We start from the raw sequence: 14225 nt of genomic DNA, 5'->3' as shown, positions 1-14225 counted from the left end.
GGGGTGTTGAAAATTGACATTTTTGTGTCCACGTGGTATCTGAATGGCCCCTGATGAGTCTGATAGGTGGCCTGCGCCAACAGGAAGAACGAGATCGCGAAGCGATGGGAGAACTGTACCGTGCTAACGATAAAGGTAAAGGCAATGTGCCGCAGGCCGATATGTGTCGGGCGACTCAGACGGTAATCTTTTCACGAATGAACGTGAGGTGATCGAAAGGTGAAAGCAGTATTATGACGAGCACCTTAACAGCGATGTAGCTGAACATGAAGGTGACGATATGGCAATAGATCTTGGAGCACGTGCAGAAGACGACAGAATACCAGCCCCCGACCTCCAGGAGGTAGCAGAAGAGATCGGTCGGCTGAAGAACAATAAAGCGGCTGGGGCTGATCAGCTACCCGGCGAGCTGCTGAAATACGGTGGTGACGCACTGGCTATAGAGCGCTGCACTGGGTTATTGTCAAGATTTGGGAGGAGGAGCTACTACCGGAGGAGTGGACGGAACTACAAAAAGGACGACAAGTTGGATTGTTGTAATTACCGAGCAATCACACTGTTGAACGCCGCTTACAAGATACTCTCCCAACTTTTATGTCGTCGATTATCACCATTTGCAAAGGAGTTCGTGGGGCGATATCAACTCAGTGGGATTCATGGGTGCCCGTGCCACCACGGGTCAGATTTTCGCGCTTCGGCAAGTGTTGCAGAAATGTCGCGAATACAACGTGCCCACGCATCATTTATTCATCGACTTCAAAGCAGCGTATGACATGATCAATCGAGACCAGCAATGGCAGATTATGCACTACTACGGATTTCCGGATAAACTAACGCGATTGATCAAGGCGACGATGGATCGAGTAATGTGTGTTGTTCGAGTATCAGGGGCAGCCTCGAGTCCCTTTGAATCTCGAAGAGGGTTACGGCAAGGTGATGGGCTTTCATGTTTGCTGTTCAACATCGTTTTGGAGGGTGTGAAATGAAGAGCGGAGATAGACACGAGTGGCACGATATTCACGAAATCCGTCCAGCTTCTTGGTTTCGTTGACGACGTTGACATCATTACACGTACCTTTGAGAGGATGGCGGAAATGTACATCGGACTGAAAGCTGAAGCCAAACGGATTGGACTTGTCATTAATGTATCGAAAACAAAATACATGAAAGGAAGAGGTTCTAGAGAAGTAAATGCTGACCTCCCTCCCCGGATTCATTTAGACGGTGAGGAAATCAAGATGGTAGAAGAGTTCGTGTATCTGGGCTCACTGGTTACCGCAGACGACACCAGCAGAAATATTCAAAGACGCATTATAGTAGGAAATCGTGCCTACTTTGGACTCCGTAGGCCGCTGCGATCGAACAAAATTCGCCACCGCACGAAGTTACCAATCTACAAGACGCTGATCAGACCGGTAGTCCTTTACGGCCATGAAGCATGGACTATCCTCGTGGAGGACTTAGTGTTTTCGAACAGAAGGTGTTGCGCACCATCTACGACGGAGTGCAGATGGAAGACGGAACATGGAGGAGGTGAACGGACCATGAATTGCATTAGCTGCTTAGGAAACCACTCATCGCTCACATCGCAAAAATCGGTCACATGCGATGAGCTGGGCATGTCGTGAGGATGTCGGACGACAGCCCGGTTGAAACAGTTCTCAAAAATGATCCGTCTCGAACGAGAAGGCGGGGCGCGCAGCGGGTAAGATCGATCGATCAAGTGGAAGGCGACCTGCGAACCCTACGTAGACTACGTGGCTGGCGAATTGCGGCCATGGACCTAGTGGAATGGAGACGACTTCTTCAGAGGAAACTACGGCCTGGAACTGATTAAGTAAGTAAGTAAGTAAGTGAATCTGCAAGTTGAACTCTCGGAATTTGTCCAAGATATGTCACCAGGTCAAATGCGCACCGTTCGCGTTATGAACACCCGCCTCGCAAACCGCATTGGTTTCCTATAGCGACCTCAGTCTATGAAACAGGTATCTTTCAGTTTGTTACTCGCCTGGTCGACATCGATATTCCGAACGCTTCGTCCGGCGCGATTTTCGTTCGAATTTTCCAAAGACCAACTATATACTTGGCAATCGTTCCCCCAAAAGCTGGAAAATTTTGTATGCAGAGTTGAGGCTAGTTATACCCGATACCTTGCTGCATTCCAATCGAAGAGCCTTTTCATAGATAAGGTATATGAGCCCTTTTAACCAGTCCGCTCGGAGGCGGTCTAGCAAGCGTCGCCACCGTTCTAAGTGTATCATGTACAGAACGCTAACCAGACCTGTAATCCTCTCGAGCACGAGAAGAGGACAATGCTCAAAGAGGACTAGCAAACATTGGCCATTTGCGAACGTCGTGTGCTTAGGATCATCTTTGACAGGATATCTGGGAACGATGTGTGGAGGAGAAGGATGAACCATAATCTGGCGCATCTCTTCCACGAACCCAGTAACCAAAAAGTCGCTAAGGCTAAAAGGGTGCAATAGACCGGACATGTTGTGAGAATGCCGGACAACAACCCCGTAAAAATTGTGTTTGCCTCGAATCCGATAGGTACTAAACGCAAAGGTGCGCAGCGTGCTACGTAGTTAGACCAAATGGAGCAAGACCTAGGACCTAGGGACCTAGGAACCTAGATCCGCTGGTAGCTCCTGCTCAACTTATAAGATCCCGATGTATGCACAATATAGTTCCGCGATATGTTCCGCGAGAGGCCGCCAACTGCTTTATCGTGTTCAGCTTTGTGCCTGCTTTTTTCACCATCATCATCGATCATTATCTTATTTCTAACGATGACTCCATCTTCAACAGCACACCGAAATGTTTTTTTAAGCGACTGCTCCACCTCCGCAAAAGTCCGTTCCTATTTCTGGCATTTGTTACAACGATGGAATCCCTTTTCGGCAGCTCTCTACCATCTCGTTGTCTCTCCCTGCTCCAGCGTGTTACAATTGCCATCAATACGTGAGCTCTGCTCGGTTCTTTTCGTCAGTCACTCGCTGGCACTCTAAGTCAAATAACTCATTGGAACCGACTGCAGCAATGATAACCAATACTTTTCCCGCTGTTGTACGGATCGCATTCGCATTATGGATGGGCTTTCACTGCTCGTACGGGAGCCCTTCTCGTAGTCGTTTATAGATCCGTTCGTCTGTTTTCTGTAAGTAATCTGCAGCAACTACCTCAACTGATAACCACTGGATATTAAGCCTATTTTCCGCGTCAGTTTCAAACACGTTGAACACGTTGAATATCCCTGGGCACGAATTTTCCTTACTACGAGAAATGGAGGTTCGAGTCGAAGTTTGGTCTCTAGCAGGACCGTACGTCTTTGGCATCCAAAAAGTTGTCACACGGGGAGGGACGCTCCCGCGAGCATGAGACAAAAATTCAACAGATGAAAACGAAGTGGAGATTCTGGCCCGTCCTTGACGGCCTGCAAACAGGTTCGCGATTCAGCGCAAAAGTACTACGACAGACTATTCACGAAACCACCAGTGTACAAAAGAAATGCATCAATATTACAAAGGAAACGAAAGGAACGGCTAACTCTTAACTATTTTATTCATGTTCCCTCCCTCATGGCCACTTAAGTCTACTCTACTTATCTGTTTAAATGTTGGAGTGTGTGTTTGTGTATTCTGTGTGTCCCCTGGCGCTGGCCTCCGAGCTGCATTCGACGTCCAATCCTTCCGCAAGTGCACCCTGGGCACAACAGGCCTACGACGGTACATGGTTGACGTGCCATCTTCAGCATTCGTGCGTACTTGTGGCAAAAAATAATAGGCCTACATGGAATCGAAAGGGGTTTTTAACATGGCAACTAGCATCTCGGCTGTCTAATGCTTGCTTACCGATCCCATTTGTCTCGGTGGTAAGCTACTCCATGACTATGCTCATTTGCCTGAGCTCAAAATCCTCCCGTGCAGCTTTGCGTCGCTTGATCCAACTAACGAATATATGGACTATGTAATATGATAAGCACTAATCGTCTGCAGGCTCGTACCAACCTTATTGACGACACTAACATGCACAGGCCGGCGATTCCCAGCCTCACTGCACCCGAATAGAATCTTTCCTCCGCGGGGTTCACGTTCGATAGTGCACCGTTAACCCTATCAAGATAGCGAACTTGTCGCTCAAATGGTCACCGGAATATTAATTCCACAGAAGTCGTCTGTGCTGAGATTAACCTGTCCGATCGGTTCCGATCTATTGCGATCGGATAACGGCGCTGATAAGAGAGCGAGGGAGAGCGTGTGGGTGGCCTTGCTACTGATCAACACTGCTGTGACCGGCATGCGATGTTTTACCCCTTTCAAGAGCCCGTTTTTTAATTACTCCGAGAATGTAGATCGGCCTGGTGCGGCACAAGAGTTCGGTGGCTTATTGTTTGCAGCTTGGATGTCGGTTCTGTTGTGCTGTTGTTAGTGTACTGAGGTACAGTGGGGCAAAATTACTGTTGCATTTGTTCCTGTCTGGGGGGATAATAACCATTCCAAGGCAGCGGTACTAAACACTGTCGCACGCTGCCTTTGGAGCGGGTGACAAAGTATCGACCATCAACTAGAACGACTAGGTCATACTAAGAGCAGGCTTCTCCAACTATTTCCGATATTTCCAGGTATACTTCCGAATGTTCCATCGTACCTGCAAATGGACATCGATCTGGCTGCGGTGAAGTTAATTAGCATCAGGTCGTTGTTCATTTGTGTTAAGGTGGAGGTTTTCCCTACCAGTAACGGGACGACAAAACTTCTCACGTCGTACCTGTGTAACTTTATGCTATGGCTTGGACACCCTCCATACATCTTCTCGAGAAGCTCATCGAATTCTTTACGCTTTCTCTTTCTAAGCAACGCAAAGTCTAGGTACTACATTTCGATTTCGAACTTGACCTTCTATTGATTTTAATACGACAGGCTTCGCAGACAGCTGCAAGAGTACCTAGAGAACAATAGCGGAGTCTATTTAACGACCCTATTAACCTTACAGACTTTGTACTCTACCAAAGTATCGCCCGTGGCACTTGTTGCTAGATTATGGCGATTGCACGTGACATCTGTGAACAGTACCATAGCGTTCAGTACAGTCTAAACATTCTTCTATTCTTTCGCATCGTGACTCGACTTAGGCCAAAGCTGAAACCAGGCTGGTCAAATTCGTAACTTTGCCGTTTAAAACGTAAGAGATTAGCTGTGTTTCCGTATTCGGGATGCGCCCACCACAGTTGTCTATTAGAGCCAGTCATCGATACTTTCGATACATCGATACGATACTGCGCAATGCATTTCAACTGGACAGCATGACTTTTTCCTGGACGCTCAATTAGCGCAAATCTAGTGGAAATCAGTTCAATTTGTCTACAACATATCGAGGGTGGAGCGCAAGTTGTAACTGACATCGTGCCTACGCATCACATCTTTATGGTTTTCAATGCAGCATACGATACGGTTGATCGAGACCAGCTGTGGCAGATAATGCACCAACACGGTTTCCCGGGTAAACTGACTCGACTGATCAAGGCTACATGGGATCGAGTGGTGTGTTTCGTGCGTTTCGGATACGCTCTGGAGTGCTTCTGAGACACGGCGAGGGTTGAGACAAGGTGACGGCTTATCATGCAAACTGTTCAACATCGCTTTTGAGGGTGTGATGCGACGAGTTGCCATTGAAACGAGAGGCACGATTTTCACCAATGGTAACCAACTCCTAGGCTTTGCAAATGACTTTAATATCATAGCCAAAAACTTTGTGACGGCGGAGGCAATCTACGCTAGACTGAAAGCAGAGTCTAGGAGGAAGAAATAAATGCGTTGAAGACCAAATACATCAAAGGAACAAGCTCAAAGGAAACAAACGTGTGCCCTCTAGGGACAGTAACCGTTGACGGCGGCGAACTAGAAGTGGTGGATAAATTCATGTATTTGGGATTACTGGTGACCGCGGACAACAGCATTAGTAAGGAGATTTAGCCGCGCATTTAAGCAGAAAATTGAGCCAACTGTAGGGGAGTGTCATCGTGGTTGGGCCACGTTTTGGAATTCTCCCATAACTTTCGTTTCTAAGGGAATTTTGGAAATCTAAGTACATTGTTGCAAAGGTCTAAGAATAAGGTATATTTCCGGAAAGTTTTGAACTCATTGCTTGAAAAATAAAATAGTTATAGGCATTTACGTGAAGACAAAAAATGTTGTCATAGTCGGGCCATGTTGTACAGGTTGGGCCACCGCAGAAAATCTAAGACATACGTATTGAAATTCTATATAGAGACATGAAAAGAATGAATTCCGTGAACAACGGCTCATATAGGTACAAATACCCTATTTATAATTCCATTTTTGCGAAATTTTGGCGATCTTGTAAAATCAATATTGCTACAATCGCCTTTTCCGAAGTGTATAACTACAATGAAAAAAACAACAAAAATCTAAGTTTTTTATCGTATTAGTTTTGCTTTATTTCATCACATTTTACATGACTGACATTCTCTAGCGATTATTGCGCTTCTGCGCTTAAAATTATGGTGGCCCAACCATGACTACTCAAGTGGCCCGACCTTTACAAATAGCGCTTTTCTAGTATTTCACCTTCGCCTTCCCAAACACCTTACTGGAGGGGATTTTTCTATAGTCTTCGTGTGCAGCATAACACACTTCATACATTTTCAAAATTTATCTCGATAATTGCATTTCATGAATCATTTCTTGAAGAAAAGTTCATTGCGCCTGGAAAACTTTTTTTGTAAGATTTAGTCACTGAATTCAGTACGGGTGTTTTGAATACACGATTGAAACTCACAATATTGTGAAAAGTTTGCTATCACAGTAAGAAGTTTTACAATGATTGTATTATAGATATCATGAGTTACTAAAACTGTAAAATCGTGATGGCCCGATCATAACAGTGGACCGACGATAACGACAACACCCTTCCATTCGCAAAACGCTACGATCAAGAGGCATACGCCACCGTACGACACTGATAATGCACAAAACCCTTATTAGACCGATAGTTTTCTGTGGACTTGGAGCTGTTCACTGAGGATATGCACGCCCTTGCTGTGTTCGAACGGAAGGTACGACGGGCGATATTTAGCAGAGCGAAACTGAAAGCGGAGAGTGGCGGAGCTTGAAGAGATTCCCATCGTACATCTTGCGAAAGTCGGTAGGCTGCAGTGAGCTGGACACGTCGTAAGGATGCCGGACGAAAGTGCGACGAAAACAGTTCTCTTCAACAACTCCACGTGCACTAGGAACAAGGGGGCTCAGCATGCAAGATGGCTCGACCAGGTCGAAAGTGATTTACGGCTTCTGAGACGACTGGGAAATTGGCGACGAGTGGCTCAAGATCCAGTTGACGAACAGTCGCCTCCAGCTTGAAACAGCACGAGCTGCCCAAATTCTATGCTGCTGACGACGACGACGATTTTATTGTTTATACGTTGGAAATAGAAAATTCACTCTATCCATACTACCTATTGAAACATGTGCGAAATTTGTCAGTTTACAAACCATCCTCCTGGTAAATATTAACTTCCACTCTAGTTAGAAAACTAACTGTTCATCATAACTGTTTTAGTTGCCTTGAATAAAGAACATAAACATTTCACATAACAGTAGGAATAAAACATTTTTGAATTTGATGTTCATGATATCTCAACGACCTGTTTTAGTCCTAGAATTATACCCCGAGTCGCACGTGGAGCATATTGGCTATCCAATCCAGCTGTATCCAATACAGAAATATTCTCTCAACACTTGGTAACTACCGTTTTCCTTAGTGCACCGTTGAAGATAAGTTGAAATATTGTCTTTCAAATACCGGCTATTACCGTTTTTGTCCAAAAATGTCGTTGATTTAAGCGGCACTAAAAATGATTTCCGACTGGCGAAATAGCTCTGAGATCACAAACCTACGCCCCGAAAGATAAAGCTATGAACTTTATGATTCCTCCACAAAATTCAGGTTCTTTTGTTATCACACAGATCGAGCAAGTGATTCGGACACAAATATCTTGTCGGAGTAAAATTATGCGTTTCTTTTTTGCTATTTAATATATCGGATATCCCTTACTATGTTTTATGTCTATTATGTTTCAGGTCCACTTATGACCACCCAACAAACAATTTTTTCGAATAGTAGCTTGTTCAACCATTGTACAGCTAATTACTAAGTAACAAGCGTTTGATAAGCTGTTATTCAACAAAAATGTTTGTTGGGCATGGGCATAGCCCATTGCTTGAACTATTTCTCGAAAATGACCCGTCTTTTGCGTAAGTCGTTTTGCCTCTGTGCAATTACAACCCATTTTTCTTCTCGTCGCTTACAGTTCCACCCTTCTTCTTCAGTTTGCCCTTCACAATCGACCAGTATTCCTTAATCCTCGGGCTGAGTTCGGGCGTGTTAGGCGGATTCCACTCGTTGGGATTGGGACCCGCAGTGATGCCATTTTTGTTGCACAACTGTTTGGTTAAATTAGAATAGGGGTAGCACGCCAGGTTGGGCCTGAAAGGTAGGATTCTAAAGCTATTCTTTTTACTAAATTTCGTGGTCCATGATGATTTCAAAAGCTACAAAAGAATCAAAATTCTCAAATAAAACAGGAGCATTTTTCCAGGGTCTGCATTTTTTCGTGTTCAACCGTTAACTAGATAATATAAGTAAAATATATATTTTTCCCAATCAATTTTACTTTTACTACAATTATAATTCTACTTCAATAATTTCTTGGTCGAAGTCTAGAAAACTAATAAATTATTCACTACAAAACGAAGCTACTAACGACATCAAGCTTGTAACAAACCGCAAAAGTGACTTGTAACAAACTTTCCTTGCTTGCTATTTAAATATCAGTCTGTTGTTATTTTATTTCAAATCGGATGCAAAACTGTTATCGTACAAAGCGTAACACGTGACCCTCTCGATGCGAATTTCTAGCATAAACGTGCAATGATTTGGAGCTAGAATGTTTTACGATTTTATTGTTCTAAACATAACAAATTGTAACTGCCACCGGGTTTGTCACGAACTCAAAGACCTTTGTGATAGGTTTTTAAACACCAAAAACGGTGCAAATCTCTGTCCCTCCCAGTAATGTTGGCGATCGCGGTTGCAAAATCAGACGTCTTTGTTCGACGCAGTGTTCAAGTCATGAAATTGAAACTGCCACACTTTGTTTAGTTGATAAAGTTTAAACTTAATAGTTCGAAAAGTATCGAAACTCGCAATTATAATCAACGGTAGCGTCTATTCGGGCAGTTGATATTCAATTCAAATACGAAACCAAAGTTGTATTCAGACACTCGTTAAATAAAATGGTTCAGATTTAGTTAGCGTGGGCCATCACCATTTCCCAAGCGGCGCAAATGCTTCCCAGCATGATGATTAGAAAGAAAACGGACAATGTAAATATTAAATATGAAAAAATCACTAATTAATCGCTAATCCTGTTATGTTTCCATCCATCCAAGAAAAATGTCCACATGCATTGTATAACTCTTGTTTTCTTCGCCAGCTAGAAGCTGAACAGATCAGAGAAAACTAGGAGCAAAACTCGCTATTTACCCAGAGCAGCCACAGCAAAGCAGGACGACAAAGTGTATCAAGAAAGAAGAGACTATGACAATAAACGATTGCTAGGGAAAGTAAAGGACAGGAAAAAACACAGAGAGACATTTACATATATATATTTAAATTTGCAAACCCGCCAGCCAAGGAATTTCGCATCTCGTACAATAGTTTCGCTATCAAATCAGCTATAATCAGTCAAGCTCTGTCGTACTTCTGCGTTCCTCTGAGAAAAATAAAAGGCGGAGAAAAACAGTATGAATAGTTGTAAGCCCAGTTAAACGCGTTAAATCGTGGTAACATTAAATAGTTTACTCAAGATTCGGCTGTTTTGCATACTGCTACTACCGATCATCTGTAGTTTGTTGTGCTAACTGAGACGGACAACACCGGGAAACACTGCAGTGAGGTGGATGATGGATTACTACAATAGTTTATAATAGTAGGAAAAAAGGAAAGATAAATACGTTGATCAACAGCAAAGCGATTGAAAATTAAAAACTGAAATTTATTAGAGAAGATATAAAAAAAATATTATTGAAGAAATTTTGACAGTAATTAAAAAATAATGAAATGAAAGAAATAAAATCATCCATATCATTGAATTCGAGAGCGCAATTTGTTTGCTGATCCGAAAGTTCCTGTTTATAATCTGTGCTCAACCCTAGCTTCTAGCTTCTGTAACTAACACGGCTGGACATTATCGTTCAGAATGGGCCAGAGTCCCAGAATTATACCTTGAACATGATTAAACATAAAAAAATATTTTATTGCAACTGTCAACGAATCACTTCACTCGTTTAACAAACGTTTTTGCCTCTAAATGTGGCTCACGGCCCAGAAAAACTTGCTGTCCGGCACTATTTCGATAATCCTCGTAAGCTACGGTGTAAACGCACTCCATTCCCAGCTGTTGATAGAGTTTTGCCGAATATACACCGGTTGCATCGGAACTAACCACCTCGATACCGCTTTTAGCTGCCAGTTCAAACTGTTTCTCAATCAAACGCTTTCCAAGAGATTTTCCACGTGCCTCCGGATCGACTGCCAGTAAATGGATGTGGTAAGCTTTTGCCTTCGCAAACCGTTGACAGACTCTCGATCCACTCGCCATATGGGCTAGAAAACGTAAGATATCGGAAAATTTTTGCGTCTCGGTTTCCAACGCTAAGTCATGTAGCTTTTGCGCCTCATCAGGTTCGATGATTTCCCCCGCTGATAATCCAAGTATTTTCCCGCTTGGTTCTTCCACCGCCAGTACAACCCCTCCTGACTCGATGATAGAAAGTGAAAATGCCATATCGTCCTCCGTTGCATCGCTTCCACCGTAGTAGGTTCGTGTGACCGGTTCCTCCGGGTAGAAATATCTCTCCAATGCATTCCGAAAGTTTTCCCGGTCCGCTGGAACAGCCACTCGTACAACTAGACCTGGTTCAGCTTCCATTGCACCTTTCACGTGAACTGATTGACAGAAGCATGTAACCAGCGAGTGAGAATTACAACTGAAAACCGACAGCGAGTGCTGGCGTACACCGTAATAGTAGTGTCTAATTAACAATTCAGTAGCGCTGCTGCCTGCCCGATGGTGGGGAAATCACCAACTTTAAACGAGTGGTGAATCCACAATGTAGATTGTAATCAAAGTTCTAGCGCCTAACACGGGCTTTCATTCAAACGAAATGCTTATGTAAAAAACACCAACTTTTTTGCTCGAAAGATACCCTAATCTTTGTCTATATATTTGCATATCAAATAATTACCGTTTTTTCTGGCTCTATAATAATAATATATATCATGCCGTATCAGATAAATACTCTTGAGACAACAAAACTCATCTGAATGGCGGTTACGTAAGCAATCAGGGTACAGATTTATACCACTTGGGATTTTTTTATCACAATAGCAGTTAACACCGGAAAAAGTATTTAATTTGATCACTGTTTGCCCCTTTGGGCGCACAGCACCACCCGTCACTTTGTTCGGGAATTGTTATATTTTATTAAAAAAAATTTATAATAAAATTTCTCCAAAGACACCATGCTTGTAAAATTAGGCATTTGCACGCCTTGGCAAAAACAACTGTTTTTTATGGTTTCGTTCCATTGTGCATTTTTCAGTTTGCGACGGAAGCTGCCAACAATTCATCTTCATGCATGTTTCATTATCCATCTGGATAGTGACCCGGTTTGGCTGGTCGTTTGGTGAACGGCCTAATAATGTGTACCGTCGGTGCAGAGCAAGTTAGATGACCTCTCCGAGAGCTCCCAGGCAGTAGGTCTCACAGTCAATGTAGCGAAAACTAAGTCTATGGTAGTGAACAATGACAATTCCTCCAACTTCACAGTAGCGGGACAACAAGTTGAGCAGATAGACGCCTTTCAATATCTTGGTAGCCAAACAACGCCCGATGGTGGTATCAAGGCTGATATAGCCACACGGATCAGGAAGGCCAGGGGTGCCTTTGCAGGTCTGCGAAACATTTGGCGCTCAAACCAGATCGCTCTACGTACGAAAACCCGAATCTTTAATTCAAACGTTAAATCCGTACTGCTGTATGCCTGCGAAACGTGGTGCGTCTCAGCGGAGACAACGCAAAAACTGCAGGTATTCATTAACCGGTGCCTGCGATACATTATTCGTGCCTGGTAGTAGTAGGGGAAAGCCACCATCATTTCAAGGACTTGCCAATGTATGTGGGTAGAATTACAGTAGATCCAAATTTGATTATCAAATGAATTTCACACTAATGCTGTTACAGAAGGGCCAAAAGGGATTGGGCGGACCCACAAGCAGAGGCACTTGTGCGCATTCCGGGGTTATAAGAGTCGCCTTCCAGCATTAGGATCCTTCCATGTAATAATCAATTTCGCTATACCAACTTTAACCCACGTGATGATTTGTTTGTTTTGAATTGAGAAGTGCCATATTTGCTTCAGACCTTAAGGATTCAGGTTGGCAATCCACTCCGTCATCCAGCCTTCCACATTTATGATATCAATAATAATACTGTTAATATATGATATGATATTAAGATGAAATGTGGTATAAATGATAAAAATAGAACAATCTCACCAGCAGTCCTTCGTATGGAATAGAGTAGCGTCCTTTGGGTTCCATAAATGCTTCTTATTTAATTTTAATTTTTAAAAGTTAATTTAATTTTTCATTCTGGTATCCATGTGCAGTATTAAAACTCGTTTTGGCCAGTTTTTACTATATAGCAGGAGATGCTTCATAAGCTAAACGAAAAAAATAATTAAAATAACTTATTAGGCTTACCTATTAGCTAGGCCGTGTGGCTCCGCCGTCTGCCCAAAACCGCGGTTTTGAGACCAGGCAGCCGGGAACCACCCAGCAACGCACCTCCTAGCTTGGCTACTCAATAGAGCATTACCAGGTATGGCCACGTGGAGGCGCTAGGTAGGGGCTTGGGATGGCTAGAGCTATATTGGACGCTCATTTGCCTTCCCCATTTCATACCCGCGATACATTATTCGTGCCTGGTGGCCTGATAATTGTATATCCAATGAGGAACTCCATCGTCGGTGTCATCAACGGCCGATAGCCACAGAAAATCGTGAACGTAGATGGAAGTGGATCGGACACACCTTGAGGAAAGGAGCGAACGAGGTTTGCAGAGAAGCACTCGACTGGAATCCACAAGGACAGCGTAGAAGAGGCAGACCCAGAGGCTCATGGCGACGGAGCTTAGCCAACGACATCCGGGCTGTAGACGAGAACTTGTCCTGGCGACAGGTAAAAGCCATGGCGGGTTACCGTCAGCAGTGGATATCTCTGATTTCATCCCTTTGTTCTGCCGGACCGGCGGACATGGACACATAAGTTAGTAAGTAAGTCGGTGCCATAGGTATCTATAGGAATAAAAAAGACCTCAAAGTTGTCGTCAGCTCTTATCCAGCAGCTTCAACCCATATTCTTCGTTGTACCTAACCACCGTAGAAACTAAAGTAAGACAGGACAGGACAGGATGGTATTCATGCGAATACTGAGTATCAGCACGGGAATAGTCTTCCCAAGTAATAATATGAATTTTATTGCACTATATTGCGGTGTTCATGACCAATTTTGTTCATAATAGTGTAATAAACCAAAATTGTTACTTGGGTTGCCTGCCACGAGCATCTATCCTCATGTCAGGAGCGACTCGTGACGGCTTAAAATAGTGAACCCCCGCACTCCGATTTAGGAGCGGCTCACGACAACGTCTGATCCGAAGCGGGCGCCTTATTAAGGAACGTGTTATCTTGGCACCAAAGCTAAGATGGTGCCCCATCACGAGACTCAAAAGCGTGACCCTAGTAAGACAATATCCTTAAACAATGTTACTACCAAGACCAACAATTAAAAAAATTCGACTTGAAAAATTTGGCATGGACAAAAACGACGAAATAAGAACGGGATGATTATTACCTGGAACTGCAGATCGCTGAATTTCGAGCATAGGACAGTTGTTCATTACGGGACATAAAAATCGTCATCGGGGATATGAACGGCCAGGCCGGAGGAAAGCATTGTATAGGCCGGTGATTGGGCCTGTACACCGACACGAATGATAGCGGGATGCAGCTTCTTTGCAAGTCTGGTGATCAGAAGCACTTTCTTTCGCAGCAATGATGAAGAGCAACAAGTGAAAA

At 43.7% G+C, this 14225-nt stretch overlaps 1 protein-coding gene across 1 annotated transcript; it reads right to left on the bottom strand.

Annotated features, from left to right (window-relative positions):
- Positions 1-8300: 8300 nt before the first annotated feature.
- On the bottom strand, positions 8301-11014 carry LOC128736408 (arylalkylamine N-acetyltransferase-like 2). Its single transcript, XM_053830891.1, has 2 exons — positions 10380-11014; positions 8301-8508 (listed from the first exon to the last, which is right to left on the bottom strand). Exons 1-2 carry the CDS (start codon positions 11012-11014, stop codon positions 8301-8303), a joined length of 843 nt encoding a protein of 280 aa, XP_053686866.1.
- Between the last annotated feature and the right edge of the window lie 3211 nt (positions 11015-14225).

The sequence above is a fragment of the Sabethes cyaneus genome, chromosome 2 (assembly GCF_943734655.1).
Source record: "Sabethes cyaneus chromosome 2, idSabCyanKW18_F2, whole genome shotgun sequence".
Classification (NCBI taxonomy): Eukaryota; Metazoa; Arthropoda; class Insecta; order Diptera; family Culicidae; genus Sabethes; species Sabethes cyaneus.
This window is presented reverse-complemented; position numbering and strand designations above follow the sequence as displayed.

Coding starts and splice junctions, on each gene's coding strand:
- LOC128736408 (XM_053830891.1), bottom strand. CDS start 11,014: ATGGAAGCTGAACCAGGTCTAGTTGTACGAGTGGCTGTTCCAGCGGAC. Junction 8,509..10,379: donor CCACATTTAGAGGCAAAAAC/GTTTGTTAAACG, acceptor CCTACCTTTCAG/GCCCAACCTGGCGTGCTACC.